Below are 19311 nucleotides of genomic sequence, written 5' to 3' on the forward strand. Positions count from 1 at the left end.
GTTTCCATTGTCTCTTGTGCAGTGGCTCAAAGGGAATAGCTTGAGCAAAGATAAAAGGCAACAACAAGAGGAGCATTGTAGTGCTTTATAATTTGCCACTCTGGAATGTGTGGGCTGCAATTATGCTAAGTGGCCATCATCGAGATGCTGAAATTAACTGTTTATGTAATATGATGAATTTAATGAGTGTTTTGCTGATTAACCAAAAAAAATCCTTTATTCTATTTCTTTTTTCAGTTCTCTGGTGATTATTCCGGTCAGATTTTTCAGATGTTATGTCATTTCTCAAGCATCAACTTTTGGGAATGTGTAGCAGCACCTGACTGGCTGCTCTGAGGTCTGTGTTCCCCTGTCACCTCTCAGAACCTGTTACTGATGACAGACCAGACGACAGCATCTCAGACCTTGAGATACGGCTCACATCTTCGGTGTACAAACATAGCCAATGTCAGCCACAAGGCTGATTTCTTTAGGCGTATTTATTCCGTGACGAAGCCCAAACTGTCATATGCTTGAGTTTTGACATGACCTTTAATAAGAGCTTGAAAAATATCACTTTTTTTAACCTCAAGAAGAGGGTCAGGCAGTTTAAACAATCAGACTCGTATTAGTCAGCCCATAGTCGGAAGTGGAATGACTTGATGATAATATGGCCTCCAGCGTTTTTCTCAGTGAGAGCGTCTTTTTGCCGGTGACTGAGGGGGTTGATGAGTTTGACTGTAATGAGGTGCGACTGTGGTTCTGCGTTTCCTGCTCGCTAAATCGTTGGAATGCTCCGCCTTTGTCTGGATCGGACAGTCCATCGTATATCAACAAATGGGGGGAAAGCAGAGGGCTCGGAAGCTACAATAGTGATGATGTAATCCCTTTTCAGCACCCTGTCACAGAGCAAATGTGAGCAGACAAAGGAAAATTCCCCTCTTTTCAACCCCCCCACCACCAGTCCCACCACAAAGTTTGGGGAATTTTTGACCTTGAAAAAATGCACGCCAACGTGGACACTGTAATTATCTGTGGTTGTGTAGGCCCCACTGACACAGGGACTTCATCATCTAGGGCAGGTGCATAGTGTTGCACTTGGCTTGGATCTGAACCTGATTGACAGACGGGTCTCAATTTGGTGGTCTGTTACTTGCATGTCCATGAACTAAAGCAACCTCTCTGTGAATGGGTTCTGTCATCCTGCTTCCAACTCTCAACTCTAAACCAAAACCCACAGTCATGCAGAGATCAGACACTGTGTAATTCCCCTTTTCTGCTCCCATCAAACCTCATACGCACTGAAAATAGTACGACAGTGGACAGAGATTGGAAGATGGAGAAGAAAAAAACAAACAAACAAAGTGTTTGGCAAACAAGCACATAAAAAATACTGAATGTGAGAATGAAAAAAAAGAAACTTTCCATTGTGAAATCTGGAATTCTGATGATGATGATGTGTCGCTTCAGGCTATCTCCTCCGCCACACAGCGATGACATGCTCAGTGTTGTCTGGACATGTCTGCCCGGTTGCTACACTGTCTCTGCACAGCCTGCATGCTCTCTCTGGAACCGATTACAGAACTCTGCACAGAGAAGAATCAAAACATCAAGCAGAGTTGCAGGCCCGTGCCCCATGCAGAGCCTATGTGGGCAGCGGTGGAAAATCATTCCACATACAAAAAAATCCAACAGAGGTTTTTTTTTTTTTTTTTTTTTTTTGCTGTTGTCCCTCCTGTGGACAGAAATCCGAGAAGCAGGAATGCGTGAGGGCTTGGTCATGGCTGAGCTCGAAACAGATCTCAGTGCGTAGACAGGTCTGTTCAGCTTGTCCTCATTCCTGTTCATGCTTATAACTGTTGTTGTTACTTTCAGGAATGACTTTTACCATGTGATGTGTAGTAAAACTGGAATGCTTGCATGACAGTACCACTGCGTGAGGTTTCCCAATTTTAAAAACACAACTTTTAGGAATGCTACCTGAGCAAGAAACAATGTTTTAATAGGGAAAGCATTGTTGCTGGAGGTTGTGTTGTGCTTTGTTTCCTGTGCTGGAACTTAAAAAAAAAAATCCCACCTCATATTGCTCCAAAATTCCACATCCTCTGCTTCAGAAGAGGGGAATCCATTTCCACCCTGTGAGTTCCTGCCTTGCTCTGAGCAAAGCTGAGAGGGAAGAATGAGAGCACTGTGAGCTAAAGGCTTTGCTGGATTCAGATGACATTTTAAACAAATAGAAGTTTCAGGTGGACTGATTGAAATGAGCAGGGCAAATGTCCATGTGGCATTTCCATGTGGTTCAGTATTGCAGTATTATTTCCTCAGCCTTATGAATGCAGCATAGATACAACCCAATATTACCCTTAATGTTTAGTTTATACAGTGTAAAACGGCACACTGTTGGACAATTGGGCCATAGCCTTTTTCCATGTTGCCCCAGGTGCAAAGGGCAGATAGGGCTGGCTAATAACAAACATGGCTGCTTTCCCAGCCTTTCCTCTCTCACTGCCTGTTTCCTGTGTAATTCATTGATGTATTCCTGGATACCCTGCCCACAGCTTTGCTACACAAGGAACACAGACGAAACTGAAAGCCGAGTTATAAATATGCGGTTAGGCATTTGCTTGTATAATACATGAGACACAACTTTTCTGACCATATTCATACTGCCTTACTTTCTGGGTTGAAGTGACGCAAGCGAGGGAGTGTGTCTTAGTGTTTCAGCCGTATCCTTAATGCTTATAGTTCAACGTGGTTATCTCTACCATTAGTGCTAGGGAGGATGCAAGTTTACATGGTACTCATACTTGCCTGGAATACTGATTAGGACATAGTCACCAGTGGCTCGTTGCTTCTTTACATGGTTGTTTTCTGTAATTTTCCAGATTTTTTTTACCCTTTGCCTCGTTTTCAACATAAAATTGAACCACACAAACCAAAGTGAGGAGTTAAAAATACCCCACACATGTTAGAAACACATTCTCTGTGATGCAAATGAAGGGCTCCAGTCAAAACTTGCATGTTTTCCTCCTTGACTTGTGGGAATGCAAACTCCTGATTATAGCCAGCCGGGAGGGAAAAGTGTGTGTGTGTGTGTGTGTGTGTGTGTGTGTGTGTGTGTGTGTGTGTGTGTGTGTGTGTGTGTGTGTGTGTGTGTGTGTGTGTGTGTGTGTGTGTGTGTGTGTGTGTGTGTGTGTGTGTGTGTGTGTGTGTGTGTGTGTGTGTGTGTGTGTGTGTGTGTGTGTGTGGCTACAAGAGAGGCATTACTGGGCCAGCTGTCTGATTAATAAAGCACATGTTAATTTGTTTGCATTTCACAGTTGTTTATTTGGACACTACTGGGCTGTTTTTCTTTCTGGTGTTTCATGGAAACAAAAGTATTGAAAACACTGCAACCCTGCGGCCCGCTGCCTAATATGAGATGTGGTTTTGTATGGAACTGGCATGGGGATCACCATAAAACCACAGTCTGCTGCAAGTGTACGTGCAGAGCGGTGCCCGCCAGCAGCAGCAGTAGCAGCAGTAGCAGCTCACTATGCAGGTTTTGTGCTGTGATTCTTCTGGCACACACAGTGCGCCACTGTTATGCAACACTAGCTGACTTATCACAGTCCAAATGACTCTGTATGAATTGATTAACTCTGCGGCCCAACTGTTTATAATTGGGCTGAAAGTGCAGTGGGCTATACACTGGACACGTGCCAAAATCAATGACTGGAAATGGTTTACGTGTGTAAGTTTGCTACACTGTTGTTGTTGTTGTTGTTGTTGTTGTTGTTGTTGTTGTGGATTCTTGGGCCCTCATCAAGCTTTGGGAAACTGCTTCCCATATCTTGCAAAATAATGCTGAACAGGAAAGCACATCTGAGTCCTCATTTGGGGGACTTGGCTATCCTCCAAGAAGCAGGGGACAGCCAGGTCTCTCCAGAGACGGGGCAGAGAATCCCCCTGAGGTTTACACCCCCCCACCCCCACCCTTCACTTCTACGGCCCCTAATGTCATACTGAAACCTTCTCTTTGTCCCCACCACTGCAGCCAATTGTACTCCCTTGTCAAAATGCTTACCTGGCAAGAACCTGCCCTTATTTTTCACGCCTCCATCCTTGCAAACTGAAAAGGGTTAATTGCAAAATCGTGGAGTACATCTTGTGCGCGGGGCACACAATTAATGTCCGGTGGCAGCACAGCAGCGATTTGGCCAGTGCGAGGGGATATTAATCACGCTTTCACCTTGACTCTGGCCTTCCAGGACGCTCTGCCCGTGTTTTCCTTTTTGACTGCTGCTCTCACAGCTCAGGATCCTCTTGTTTCCTAGCAGCACTCTCCCGCTCCCCTGTCACTGATATTAGTCTGTGGGGAATCCTTGCACGTTTGAAATTCATCCCACCACGGCTGCCCCTATTCAACCGTGTAATCAAATTCGTTTATGTCCTCCGTCCTGAGGTGTATTTGTTTCCCAAGCATCTGTTGATCGATTTAAATGCCAGAGAATGTGTGGAGCGTTCCCCTGATAGATTTGATTACATTCTCTGGGGGGCTTTTTAGATAGCCTGTGGTCAGTGGTGCTGCTGCAGTGGAGCTCGTGTTTCTCATGTTTGCGCAGCAGGGTCCTGACCCTTCCTAAAACTGCCTCATCAAACCATTACATCTGTTCTGTTCCTCTTCCAGAACATCGCCTTGCCACAACTTGTTCAGACAGCCCAGTTGAAGCGCAGAGCGAACCGACATACCATTCTTTAAGTATTTCATTCTTAAAATGTTCCTTCGACAATGCATGCAGTCCCCGTTGTGGGGTTCAAGTTCCTTGAGAGCTCGAGCCAAATGTTTTCATTGTTTTTTCCTGTCAGACTGTTATCTGATCCGAGTATTCAGTTAATGTGTCTGTATTTCAGCTCATAGTCTGGCTGTCACATGGACACATAGGCTACAGACATCTCCCCAACACATGATTTACTTTGTACTTTATAATAAATAAATGTATTCTTAATTGTGCTGGCTGATCAGGAGTCCTGTCCCCTCTGTGTCCTCTATGACTTGGTGTGTTTGCTACCTGTATAACCAGGCAGAGGATGTGAGAGGACAGAGTAGTGGATGACTTCCAAACATCACAGGCATCTGTCACATTGACACCTCTGCTGTGAGAATCTGTGAGGCTAACTGTCTACTGACCTTGCTGCTCATTCAGTTGCACATGAAGAGTTAATTAACACTTACACACAACACACACACACTCTCATTCACTTTTTTTTGCTATTTGAAATACAGTAACACAGGTAGAAAACTAGACTTGCATGCAAGTGTATCACGGTCCAAGCTTCCAGATGCAGCTCGGATTCAGACAAGGTTCACCAACACAAGACATTTGGAAAGCCCATAAGAAAAAAGGATTTAACCCCATTAGATCATTGGCACATGACCAAAGCAGTTCAATGATCCAATTGAGTGACCAACATTTGAAGACCGATCGGATTGTTTCCAGTAGGAAATATTGGGCCACGTGACTGGTGGTCCAATAAAGATTCGAATGTGTTGTCTTCAAGCTTGATGATTTTCAAGAATATTATTGACAGACAGCCTACATTTCATTTCCACTGCTAGTAGCCATGAACCACAGGAGTAAATGGCTGTACCGGCTTGAGCCCAGCTATGACCGACACTGGGCAAGTGACCAGTACTCACTGATGGGCGCACACATGCACACAGCGGGGGAATGCCTCCAGCCCGGAGCAGCCAGTGGTGCATGGTGCTGCCAAACCTCTCATCTAGGGCAGCCGTATCCGCATTAGGAGAAATACCGTGATCCAATTGACGTTTTGATTGACAGTGCAGTTAACCTTCTCTGTTTACCCCCGTACAAACTGTCCCGTAGCCTCCTGACTTCGCTGCTACCCGCGCTGATATGACATCTATCTCGTGGAGCAGTCAGAATGAATCTGTGCACACCAAGATACTATGTTAGATGACTGAGTAGCACTTCAGGCGTACTCTTGATTTGTTTTGCTTGTGAGTGCCTGTGATGTGAGAATGAAGTAATAGCAGGCTTGGGAAGTGTTTGCCCCCCCCCCCCTCCCCACCCCCCCTGCAGCTCAGCCCCATCCCTGTCTTCTGGCACGTGGCGAGGTCGAATTATACACGGCAAACACACAAACTATTCACTCAGCCCTCCTCCTTGCATGAGCACTGTTAATTATACTGCTGCTACTCTCACATCCCTTCTATTTAAATCCTCAACTGATGGAAACTGCTTCTTCCCAGCACACACACACACACACACACTTGAGCACATATACAGAGGCGTGTGCCAGCCCCATGCTGAGCAGGGAGTATTTGTTTTATAACAAATAGGTTCACTGCTTTTCAGATATTAAGAGGGGGAGTGAGGGGAGGGTGTTTACAGTTTGCAGGGGTAACAGAGGAAATCGAGTGCCCCTATAAACACCTCTCCACCAGCCCACACTGTCCTGTTTTCTAAGGCACACTGCTGGGAAATGCTCTCATTGCACTGGAGTCCTGGTTTCTCAGTGGTGGTGTGCAGATTGATACTGAAATATCAATACATCAGAGTCCAAACCTTTTTCTCACATTAATAGATCGATAACTTGACCTAATAATTTGAGTAAATGTGCCTTCTTTTTTTTTTGTATTTTTATCAGGGAGAAACATACAAAGTATTTTTAGTACCGTTACACTCATACAGAGCAAAACAAAAACATGTATTTGGACAATTGTGTTAACATATTCTCCAAGCTATTACCCCCCCTTTCATTTTACAATGTTTTAAATAAGAACATTTGAACAAAAGAAGTCACATTTACTCATTTTTCCATCAAGATTGATGGTACTTCAAGCCATGTAATAGAGGTACTTAAAGCAGTTCAGGTCTCTGTGATCTTATATATCTGATCCACATGGACCACCAACTCTTAAATTTCTCAGAATGCAATTTTAGAGCAAATGTCAATCTCTCCATGATGTAGATTTTGTGAACAGTCCCTTGCCAGTCTTCCAGTGTCGGTGTGTTGGGTTGTAGCCATTTCCTTTTTATAGCTTTCTTTGCTCCAATCAATGTAAATGTGCCTTTTATCATCGACACAATGCTATCACCAGGATCTAGTCTAAATAATATTTGGTTGATGCTTCGGCTGAGTGCAAACAAAGTCATGCGTGGAGCTTTTTCAGTTCTGAGAATGACGCCGACGCCGCCGTTTGTGATGTTTGTGGGAAGACTGTGAGGTTCTGTGGCAACACCACAAGCCTTGTCACACACCCGAGATGTAATCACAGGACACGATACGACAAGATTGTGCAGCAGTGGTCTGAAGAAGAGAGGTGCTGCTAAGGTCAGACAGACTTCAACAACCGAGTCCTTTTGGCAGTGGCAGGCGTTAGGTACAGGCAGAGAGAGTGGAGCTACTGTGGGAAAGTGATTCATGTCCATGTGGGCTTCGGTCTGTGTCTTGATGTTCAAATAATGGGAGTTTCCCTCATTCTAAAGCCACAGAATGCCCTTTGATTTGAATTGCTTTGAATAAATAATCCAGCTGAGTATATAATTATAAATCAAAAAGACACTTCAGATAGCAATATAAAGATCAGGGCTGCGACTTTTGAATCCAACTGAATGTATTTTTTCTACATTATTAAAGGATAAAGAGCAGTCTTATTTCTTTTTTGAAGTGATTAGACTATTCATTATTTCTCTTATCTTTTTTTTTTTTTTTTTTTACTTTTGGTATCTTGTTGGTATACCAGCCTGGTTAATATTACTGGATCGGAAATGAAAATCAGTGGTATTGCATATCACTATGTCTCTAGTACAAGTGATGCCTGTATTTTATTTATTTATTTATATTTACATCAAATGAAAACATTTAAATATAAAGGCTATGAACCCACTGTAATGAAATTCAAATATGTGACAAGGTGGGAGTCACCTTACAGGCTTTTATAGGAGCTGCCAGTGGAAACGGTAGGCAGGAGAGACTTTCAAAGAGCGAGGGCTTAGCTTTGAAATAACAAACTTTCTCTGTCAGTATGTCACAGTGAGACATTCCCATAGAAATCACAGATCTTTTTCACATGGTGCAGTATAGGGGGAAAGGTACTCTGTCTTGGAGTGTGCCTGTGTGGAAATAGTTGTCACGATGTTTCCTGTGTGGAGCAGGATCGATGTGAGACTGTCATAGTGAGTTCCTCAAGCCTCTGTTTTAATTACAGTGCGTGATATCAAAGTATTTTTGCCTTTTCAATGAACCTCAGGAGGCTGATTTTTCCTGGCATGTTGGAACTCAGCATGGGAGGACAGGGTTATTCATTTTTCAATAACAAAATATCAAAGCTTTCAACAAACCCATATTTGGCTATATTCATTTATAGCCAGAAATGGACCTAAATAAAAGGTGTCCCACACAGCATGTGTTTCTGGGCTGCAGTTGTCAAGGCTCAGATTCTTTTCAATGAAGTACCATATCAATGATGAATTAAAAATGTAGGAATTAATTACTTGAAATGCGATCTGAGGTGTAGCCTCACATGTTGTGGATGGTTATACACAGTAGCAGTATCCCACATTGCTTCTAAAGCACCTGCAAGTGGGACAGTTTGTTGAAGTGGCAGTTGACAGAATGAGCTTTGGGCTTTATCTTCAGGTTTTGGCAACATGCCACTGCTTGTGCCAAAGCTTCCTGTTGTTATCTTTATGGGGCTCCATAAATAAGCACATAACAAGGAGCTTTTGAAGACATTGCATCAGTCAAGTTCGTAATTTAAAAATACGACAGTTAAAGAGGCCTGTGAGTGTAATCCGACATAACCTTTTTCTAGTTTTTTGTTAACTCCACTTCGCATCCTCTCACTCTCAGCCATTTTTATAATAACCAATTCTCAACACATGTTCACAACTCAACAGCATCATGATTTTATTGCTTTTTCTCTCCCTTTCATACCCCACTTTTGTCACTAATCTCTCTGACTGTCCCTCACTTCATCTCACAGCACCGAGTCGCGCTGATTGGCTGAGCATCACATGACTGGCGCTGTAAAAGTTTGAAATACTCCACCAGTTAAGACTCATAAAATAACAATACAGGTCTGGGTCTGGATCCACAGCTCGGTGCTCTCTGACCTGTGAGTTATCCTTGTTTGACCTATATAAAACAGATTGCTGTAACAGGTGTCACTAGTGATCACTAGTGATTACAGTCCACACCACTGCTGCTATACTACTTTAAAACTAAACCAGAATTGTACCACAACTGATTGAAATACAGTGGTTGCACAGTTCTTAGATCTTAAAATGTACTTTACAAAAGAGTCAAGATGCAGAAGGACAAAAGCTTCTTTCTACACAAAAAAGACTTAAAGAAGATTGAAAAGAGCAAAGTTTGTGGTGAGATGACTCCAAATCTCAACTAACGCTGTTTGGGAACAACGTTGTGATCCCTCACTGACTTCCCACCTAAATACTGCCTGTACAATTTGCCTGATGAGTTACTGATTAAGCTGGAGGCACCACTGCAGGAGTTAAACCTATGGCCTTGTAGTGGCAGTGATTAAAAGTTTGCTTTAGAAAATGTATTTTGAACATACCCTCAGTAATTATTTGTATGCACTGTGAGTTTTATTTTATCGTAGACTGTGGAGACTATCCAGCATTCTGTAATAGGCCGCCCAGACTGGACTTAACACAGAGGCCATATCTTGCATTTCAAATGAGATTTCCAAAAAAAAGTGTTCTGTGTTTGAAAGAGGCATTGCAGAAATAGTCTGGCCTGACGGAAGTGCGTTGCTGCGATTAGCCTCTGATTGGTCGGAACGAGCCACCCGGCGGAAGTCCCGCCTCCGTGCTGCAGCTTTCACAGTCCGCCCGGTAAAGGGAAACATCAACATACAACAACAGGAACCGAACCATGGATCTATTATACATCCGTGTCTTGAACTGAACAGAGGAAGAAATATCCGTCAGCGGTTGCCAACCGCCGTTTAACCAAACAAAAGGATAAATATCCGTCAACGGTTGCCGACCGTCGTTACACCGCGGACCGAAATCCAGTTTCCAACCGGCAATATTTTGCAAGCGCACCGTTGCTACGGCGTTGCTACGGCGTTGCTACGGCGCCGATCACAACGATTGTGACTGGTTGAAAGAATTCCAAACGGCCGGAGTGTTTTTTTCTCTGATCGCAGAATCATAGGCGGAGCAGCCAGACTCTCCTTCTTTTCTGGAGGAGGGTCTGGCGAGCGAGACTATTGCAGAAATAACATATCTCTAAGCTGCCTCTGATGTTTGCGAAAGCATAAAGCAGTTTGGTTTGTCCTATTCAAAAATAGCTACTGTACGGTCCTGTGAGTTCAGAGTTTATTCTTCCGAGTCAGATCAACAAATGTGCTGTTTTCTATTTTTTGTCTCAGTTGAATTTGGTGTTTCTTGCTTTGTCACGTATGTGTGCGTCAGAGCCTTCCCCTCTGTGTGTACCTGTCCGTGTGCATCAGGACCTCCCTGTCTGTTTAATAGAGTCCTAGGGTTAGAGGCAGCAGAAAGGGCAGGGAGAGGGAAAGTGCAGCCTAGAGCAGACTTCCACTTTTAAACCTCAGCTCCCGACTGCTGCAGTTCAGCAGCCAGGCAGCCACCTCATTAGAATTTTTCACATTCCTCTTCAGGCAGCAGCACACTGCTTCCTCTTCATTGCTCTTTATAATGCACAACTTTTAAAAGCTGACGACCTTAAATCTGAATCCCCTCGATAAAGACAGGTCATCAGTAATCCCACCGTCAGATATGAGGCTCCCAACCAACTCGGGCTTGGCCTCTGTAGATTTAATGTATGCATGGATCATAAATTCGTGAAGCTACCGAGCAGAATGTTAGTGCTGGCTTTACAAACTTTAAATCAATCGAGTACATGCCTGTTGACTTTTTTTTTCATCTTCTTGTTTTGACTGGGCAGCTGTTAAGTGGAAGTATAAGACGCAGTAATACTGCTTTACTCTGGACAAGCAGACCACCTAAGCTGTAAGCAATGCAATTAGGTTTTTTTAAAGAAGTAAATGGCCCTCAAGGAGTTGGACAAAGGCTTTCATTGTCAAACTCCTGGCCCACCCAGATAATGACAGTAGGTAGTAGGAATGGGTTTACCATTTCTAACTATAAACTGTGTCAAGTGTTTTCAAGTGTCTATTTATCTTGCTGCGTCTCTCGTGTAAAAGACAAAGCCCTCACCGAGCACTTTCTGGATAGGAACAGAGGAAGGATCGAGGACACCCTGCTGTAGATAATGGCAATGAATATATTCTGGTGCTTCTCCAGAGCTGTCTCCTTGTGTAAGGCTGTGAGGGAAATTCACTTTGCCAGTGGTTAGCTATGCCCATTACTCACTGAACTGTGCTGCAGTGATAGCGAGAGGCCCAGATTGGGGCAGAGCAAGCAGCACATCACAGAACAATGGCGATGATGAATGTCGATACACCGCCACCGCTTTTTAAATTTTTTTTATTTCAAGCGCTACGACTGCACGTGGTGTTTGCATTGCGTGTTACGTGTGGTCAGCCAAAGAATTTGTCAGCCCGCTTCACATTTTATTGCGGTAGCCCGCCTCATCCAGAGCTGACATCACGGATCAAAGCTCCCAGTATAAGTTGATTGCGAAGATAAAAAGACAAGCTTGTAGCTGTAAAGTCATGGCAGGCATAGGCACCATAAAAAAAGCGTTTTATAGCAGATTATCACTTGAACAGTCAGTGTTGCACTTCTCTGTAGGAAGCTGCCTCAACATGCCCCGCTCCTCTTTGCCCGCCTCCCTCACACAGACCTTCATCACTTCCTCCAGTGAAATTGGTGGAATTCCAGGACCTCAGCCTCGCGGTTGGATGATGCTAGTGTCGTTTGTCTGCCAGCAGGCCTGTCTGTTTTCCTCTGAAGGTGTCAGGTTCTCAGGTTTGCTCAATCAGATGGGCAGGTTTGTGCCTGGTCCTCGGCCAGATGAACGTATCCAGGCGGAGTGAGTAGACGGAGAAAGGTTTTTAAAAAAGGAGAGAAGAGATGGGAGGGGGCAGAGGGGAGGAGATGCTTTGTTACTTCCAGCGCATCTGTTAGGGCAGCCATGTTCAGGATCGGTATACACCTCAGTGGATATGTCGAGACCTCAGTTCTCAGCACTCTTGGCTTGACAGAAAGTGATGTTGTGTAGGAGTCAGTTGATTTTACTACTATTGCAGATTTCTCTCCTCCAAAGCTGTAATTCTCTGGCTGACCTGTGCACAACCCTCTGAACGAGCTCTCTCATTGCGGAAGGGTTTGAGGTTTATCTGCAGTCTTAGTCACTTGCACAAACTTCTCCCAGTAAGAAATGTTTTTCCCATGTTACTTCTCCAAATCTCAGTCATCTGACGGTTAATGTGTGTTGCAGCAGTGACTCAAGGGGATTACAGAACAGGAAAAAGGATCCTGATACGATTGTCACACGGACATTCAACACCAGACACTTTTCTACTTTATGTTGTAAGTCGTTCTTCTGCTTTTCCTGTGCGCACCCCTTCCCAGTTCTGAGGTCTTCTTGTTTCTGGTTCACTGTTTTGCTCCATCTCTGTTCCTCCAGCGCTACATGCATTTAATTCATCTGGTTTTTCCTGGCGGGGCTCGTATACACAGCCATAGTGAGGTCCGCTTGCCAGGCAATTTTCAAAGACTTCACCGTGCTGGAGTGGGGCCCCTGTCTTGCCCAAGCCAGCACAGAGGGACCTTTGTGCCTGTTGCCCAACAGCCCAGTCAACCCTTAGAGCAGGGAGAGATTAGGAGACAGTGAGAGCCATTGGGGTAAATGGTAGGGTGCCTGTTTGAAAGCCAATGGTGTCAGCCAAACAGCCCCATAGTCCCTTTCAAGCACGCAGTAATTACAAGCTTGTAGGGCAATCCTTTGGCTCCTTTGTCTCAGCTCTGGAAACACTTGCCCAGTCTACTGAGAAACCTCATTCCCTCTATGTATGGGGACACAGGACGAAGAGTCTTTCAACTCCAGCACGGTGGCCTTTTTTTCCTCTACGTAGTACAAACCAGTTAGCCAGACCAGCTCAGCAACTGGGGTTCCTTGCCAGGAGACCCCGGCTCTAGGAATGTCTAGCACCCCGAGCTGTGTCTTACAATGATGACTCAGGTCTTCCTCTTTTGCTTTGCCCTCGGTTCACACATGTGATTCACCACACGATTCATCTGTCCTGCTGAGTGACTGTTGTCTGTCATACTACCTTAAATACCATCATGTAATGTGTTTGTGTGTGTGTGTGTGTGTGTGTGTGTGTGTGTTTGTGTGTGTGTGTGTGTTTGGTCACACGCTCCTGCAACATCCTGGAACAGCAGCTGTCTGATTCACTTTTATCTCACACACACACACACACACACACACACACACACACACACACACACACACACACACACACACACACACACACACACACACACACACACACACACACAGGTTGAATCTTCATGGGGACATGTTATCCAGTCCTCTGTGTCTAGACTCGTCCTTATAACCAGGAGAAACAAATTGCAGCTCTTCGGGGTGTGCCATGATGTCACCAGCCCTTCGTCTGACTCTGTACCACCGATTTGCTCATCTCTCAACAGCTTTTACAGAGCAGCTGGGGGGGTCAGAGCCCCAATTACAGGAAGTTAACCTCATTTAGTCAACAAGCTCAAGCTGTTTGGGCATGTCCCACCGACCTGTTAAAAAAAAAAAAAAAATCACTCCGATTAATTATGCTGAGGATGGAAAGACTGTGTCAGGATGGTTGGAACGAGACTGTTGTGTTGGTTTTATTTTAATTTCTTCTGGGTTTTCTCCTCGTTGGCATTGTCAGCCTGCCACACAGATGTACAGAAGACACGCTCCCTCACTCCCAATGCCACACTCCTCCTTTTAATCTGACAAGACCATCAAGCCAGTCGTCTGTCTGCATGTCCGTCAGCGAGGAGATTAGAGGCCTGTTTTCTGGGACGTGTGTATGTGCGCGCGTACGTCTGTGTGTGTGTGTGTGTGTTGCCTCTATTCATCTGTCCGTCCCGGTGGACACATGGCAGCGTGAGGGAATGAGGCCCAACGCTCTGGGACTGGACCGACACTAGTTACCATTTTCTGACTATTTTCTCTCTTATTCATTTCAGAGAAAGAGGGTGGTTAGTAGGACATGAATGAGTTTTTTTTCTTTTTTAATTAATTAATATTTTTATTATTCATTTGCTCCAGACAGTCAATTTACTGCCAACATTCGATGCCCATTCATTTGAGGAGTGTGCAGCGGGAATATTCCTCGTGTGACAAATGGAAGATCACAGTCAGGGTATTTTCTTTCATCATATTTTCCAAAGATGCATGAAGTGATGTGGGTGTATGTTGGTGGCCTTGTGGTTTAAAGCGCTTATCATGTCACCATGAAGCTTTGACATCCTGGGTTTGCATTTCATTAGAGGCTCTTTTGTGAAGAATTACAGTACACTCTGATTGGCTTAATATCAGACTGCACGGATATCAGGCTCCACATGTAACATTTTACCCAATAAATGTCCTGTCTGAAGATCCTGACCATGACTGGTGCAATATTTTGATTGCAAATCGAATGACAATGTTGACACACTGTTAGGTAAGAACAGGAAAGAGATTTGTTGTCGGAAAATACTCTTCTGTGTTTTGAACAGAGGTTGACTGAGGTTTGCCTTAGGCATTTTAAAAACTGAATCATCTGCAAAGCCTTGAGATTTTACACCGGCACACCTTGTGTGACTGATGAATTGATGTTGATATTATCAAACACATTGAATTGTTGCGTGAACATTTGACCCATCTCTCGGCTGAGTCTGCCACTGTGCTGCTGTTGCTGCTGCTCTCCCTTCCTCGGTCTTTGATTACATTTATTGTTTCGAACAAAGGTGAATTTCCTCTTACTGCTAAGGAGCGTATACTGTAGTCTTTGTTTGTCTAAAATCGGCCCTGATGTTGTGATGCAGTGTGAAGGTGGCCGTGCTGTAGGCCCGTCACAGTGCACTGATTGCTTGTGGCTAATGTGATCACAGCCACAGCCAGGCAGGGCTGACTCAGAGTGGAGCCTTAATCTCCCCCAGTGTCTCGCTGCCAAATTGGCTCGATTTGTCAGGCAGAGGATCATCATCCACTTCTCAGATGACTTTCAAAGGGCCCCTTTGCTTTTTGATGTGCAGCTTGGGATATTTGATCCCAAAAATTGCAACTCTGCATCACAATTCACTAATGTTGGCTATAAAGAGGCACGTGAGACACGTCGGACAAGTCAGAAGCCAAGAGTCGTGACAGCGGGAGCTGTGACCACTGAGGGGACTTTAAGTTCATTGATAGATCCACGTGGTTTTTCTATGTAGTTTTGGTTTTGACCTAAGTCCTGAACCGGTTTATTAGATGGCCAACAAAGTGATCTTTTCTGTCCCCTTTGGGCAAATGAACTGATTAGGGCAAAGGAATCACTCATGTGCCATTTTTTAGGAAAAAAAGTCAGACATTGTGAACCGGTTTTTGAATGTGGCTGAGCTTTCATGTTTCTCCTGAATGCTTTGTGCTGAAATTGGTTTGAAAAGTAGGTCCCCTTAACTGAAATTGAACATGTCAGTGACTTTTCACTGGCTCGTAAAAAGCCGTCAGAGAGAAGAAAAAAAATACATCTGCATTTTGACATTTTATAAGTTCTCTTACAAGTAGTAAAAAGGTGGAGGTATTTTCTCTCTTAGCTTCAGACGTGAGATTGTAATTAGATTTACCATTGTGCTTTCTCCATCGTTTGACAGGGCACTGATCAAAGCCAATCAGGCGTGAAGTTGTCTGGCTTTCCACTAATATGGATCTTATATCTCAGCAGCTTCATTATTGAAGATCTGCACCTCAGCTTTCCATAAATTCCAGTTTTATTTATGTAAAGAAAATGTCAGGATATGGATAATATATGCACTGATTGACTTCTCTTTTCTCCCCAGGGTTGTGTGAGGAAAATGCCATGTAGCAGTGTCGCTGCAGTTGGGGACGCAGCATGAAAGCTTGAGCGCTGAAGAGGTTTGGTTTGACCCGTCACGTCCCTGTGTGTGTGTTCTACTTGTCGATCCAGACATTCAATCTGCTCATGAAGTCAGGGATCAGGATCTCCTCCCAGGGGCAGCCATGTCTACCTGCTAAGTGCCTTTAGTCTTTGGCCCCGGTGTCATGACCAGCCTGAAGCGTCCACCCATGGAGCGCACCGTTGGGGGTTCCATCCCAGCCACTGATGAGTTTTACACCCGCCACCTCCGTGTGGTCAATGGAGGGGCTGTGCCAACACGCACAGACAACGTCCACACCACTGTGAGCACAGGAGTGCCTAAGATGGGGGTACGGGCTCGGGTGGCTGACTGGCCCCCCAGGAAAGACATGGCGGGGCCTCTGTGGCACTCAACTCCAGAGTCCGAGAACTCTGGTGTGCCCTCTGCTGGAAAAGCTCACATTAAGTTAGGCTCCATCATGAGCCCTCAGGACTCTTCAATGCTGCGTAACATTCACAATACTTTAAAGAATCGCACCCAAGCCCAGGCTAACAACTACAGCCCTGACACCCGTTACCTGGCCCCCGGAGACTACAGGGGGCCCGCACATAGAAACCCACGGCAGAGACGCATCCGTCAGCGCAGCAACAGTGATATGACCATCAGTGAGATGGAGGGCAGTGGGGACAGCGGGGAGGACTGGGGTCCATCATCAGGAGCCAAATGGTCTCCGCTTCACCGTGAATACGGCAGCACCTCTTCAATAGATCAACATGGAGCATCTGGAGAAAGCTTCTTTGAAATGCTGAAGGGTTATCAAGGGGACAAAGTAGACCAGCGCAGCCCTGCTCCAGAGAAACTGGAGGACATGCTGAATGTTGGGCCCAAGCAGACCCTCATCGATCTTCAGGAGGATGCAGACAGCCAACCTCCTAAGGCTAAGGACAGAGATAAGCCTCCCAAAAGACGCACTAAATCAGAGACAGGGGGTGAGTCTATATTCCGCAAACTTCGGAACGTGCGGGGTGACATGGACTCTCCCAGGGCGGGGTCTGATGTAGAGGACAGCCGGACAGAGGACATGGGCCCCCCTCTTAAGCCCTGGGTGTGTCAGAAAGGATTTGCTCATTATGATGTTCAGAGCATGTTGCTTGACCTCAACGAAGTTATTCAGTTGCGGCACACCGCAGGCAAGAGGAAAAACACCACCACTGGAGCTTCGGCTGCTGCCGTAGCCTCGGCTACCTCCACTCTCTCGTCCACCCACAGCCTACCTTACAGCTCCCCGAGCGGCAGCCAGGAGGAGCTCAGCTCAAGGGACAGTCCCGGTTTGGAAGCAGGAGACGAACAGAGCAACGAAATGCTGCTGAGTTGCCCCTGCTTCCGCAACGAGATCGGTTCTGACGGCAATGGAAGGTGCCGGCTGGGAGCAGGCGGGTCGGGGTATCATGGGCTTGTTGCCGGTGGAACAAGTAACAGTGGCTCAGGGACCTTGAGTGGGGAAGGAAACTTGTATGAAACATCTGTGAGCACACACTGCACAAATGCTGGAGTAGCAGTACTGGAGGGACCAAAGGAGGGCCCCAGCACGCTCAGCGAAAAGGGAAAACAATACATTGTGGAGCATGTGGACCTGGGAGCCTACTACTACAGGAAGTTCTTCTACCTTAGAGGTAAGACACATGTAACTGCTTTCATTAAATGTATTATACAAGTGTGTTGTTTAAAATAAGGATGTTGAAAAAGTCTAAACAGATGGGTTTTTTTAACTGCACCTGTTTCTCTGCCACTTCCCCCTCCAACCCAGAGCACTGGAACTACTTTGGGATGGACGAGGCTCTCGGTCCAGTCGCAGTGAGCTTGCGCAGGGAGAAGCTGGAGGACGACAAGGAGCACGGGCAGCAGTACAACTACCGCCTCATCTTCAGAACCAGCGAGGTCAGCCCGCCTCAGCCACAGCACCACCTCACTTCACTACTTCTCGCCCACTGTTTTTGCACTCACAAATTTGGGAGATGATTTTGGTTGAAAATGAGAAAATGTTTAGTTATTCAGTTGTTGTTGTTTTTTTTTGTCTTGTTGGACCTTCTGTATCCAGATAGAAGGTTACGTGTAGCTCAGTTTCCACTTTGCCAGCTCGAGGTAAAACCACTCTCAGTCTTTGTTTCTTATCACGCGAGCAGCCCTCAGGCTGTTCAGCTGTCTCCCAATATCAGCAATGTGTGAAGAAATTTCAGGAAGTGCACTCATCTTCCAGCCTCCGAGGCCTGTCAGAGCCCAACAACCTCAAACCGCTGTGTGGAGAGCTTTGCTTCTCCTTCCTGTCTCAGTAGAAAATAGACTCCTGTATTTAGTTGCAATGTTGGCTCCAAGTCTTGTGTGTTTGGGTTTTGAGTGTTAGTTCAGGGGGACTAAGGACAAGCATTCCCAGACAGCGGGAACAGGCACCGGCCTGAGGCTGTTTGTTGTGGACTGAAGCAGGACAGGTGCATGTGATTAAACCCCCACATTTTAGACTGAAGTACCTCAGGACGCCGCCCCCCCACCCCCCATCCTACCTTCCGTCACAGGGAACACAGGTCCATTGTAAACACAGGCCCAGCACAGCTTCAAGCTTGCAGGGGAGAAAGTCTCCGTCCGTTCCAGCTGCTTGTGATAGCCGAGTGATTGAGTTCACTCCCAGAGCCCAGCACAATGCAGACTCTGTATACACAAAAAGCCTGGACAAACCCTCCCACCTCTTCTTCCTCAGTTCCACGTTTCTGTTTACCCAGGGTCTTGAGTCACAATTGTCTTGTTGTTTTATGTCTTTAAAGGTAAAATAAGAGGTTGCTATTACTCTAAAAAAAACACAGTGGTTTGCATTTATTCTCTCCTGGCATCTGGGCTGCAGCTTTTGTTATCACTGTGCTCCATCTCCAAGAAAAAGTTCAAAGCACACCAAGGATTCCTTGTTGCATTCTTTGTCCTTTACCTCTCTTGACTGTAATCTCTTCTTCCTCTTCCTCTTCCTGTCTCTGTTCACTCAGCTGACAACACTGAGAGGTTCAGTCCTGGAGGATGCGGTGCCGTCCACCTCTAAGCATGGCACCACGCGAGGGCTACCCATCAAAGATGTGTTGGAGTACCTTCTCCCCGAGCTGGATCTGTCCTGCCTCAGATTGGCCCTCAACACACCCAAAGTCACCGAGCAGCTGATGAAACTGGATGAACAAGGGGTAGGAGGGAAAGATCACACAACTATGTGCAACCCATTATCTGTACAGATAATGAGTTTCAGTTGAGGAGAAGTATCGGTTTA

General features: G+C 45.5%; 1 protein-coding gene across 1 annotated transcript in view; it reads left to right on the forward strand.

Annotated features, from left to right (window-relative positions):
- Positions 1–19311, forward strand: part of LOC146963913 (signal-induced proliferation-associated 1-like protein 1) — a 36373-nt gene that overhangs the window by 2125 nt on the left and 14937 nt on the right. The window contains exons 2-4 of the mRNA XM_085768542.1: positions 15972–17683; positions 17818–17948; positions 19040–19228. Coding sequence (XP_085624668.1) covers positions 16195–17683; positions 17818–17948; positions 19040–19228 — 1809 coding nt within the window. The 5' untranslated portion in view covers positions 15972–16194. The remainder of the gene's footprint in view (positions 1–15971; positions 17684–17817; positions 17949–19039; positions 19229–19311) is intronic.

Source organism: Trachurus japonicus, chromosome 22 (genome assembly GCF_045865225.1).
Source record: "Trachurus japonicus isolate A0001 chromosome 22, Traja_1.0".
NCBI lineage: Eukaryota > Metazoa > Chordata > Actinopteri > Carangiformes > Carangidae > Trachurus > Trachurus japonicus.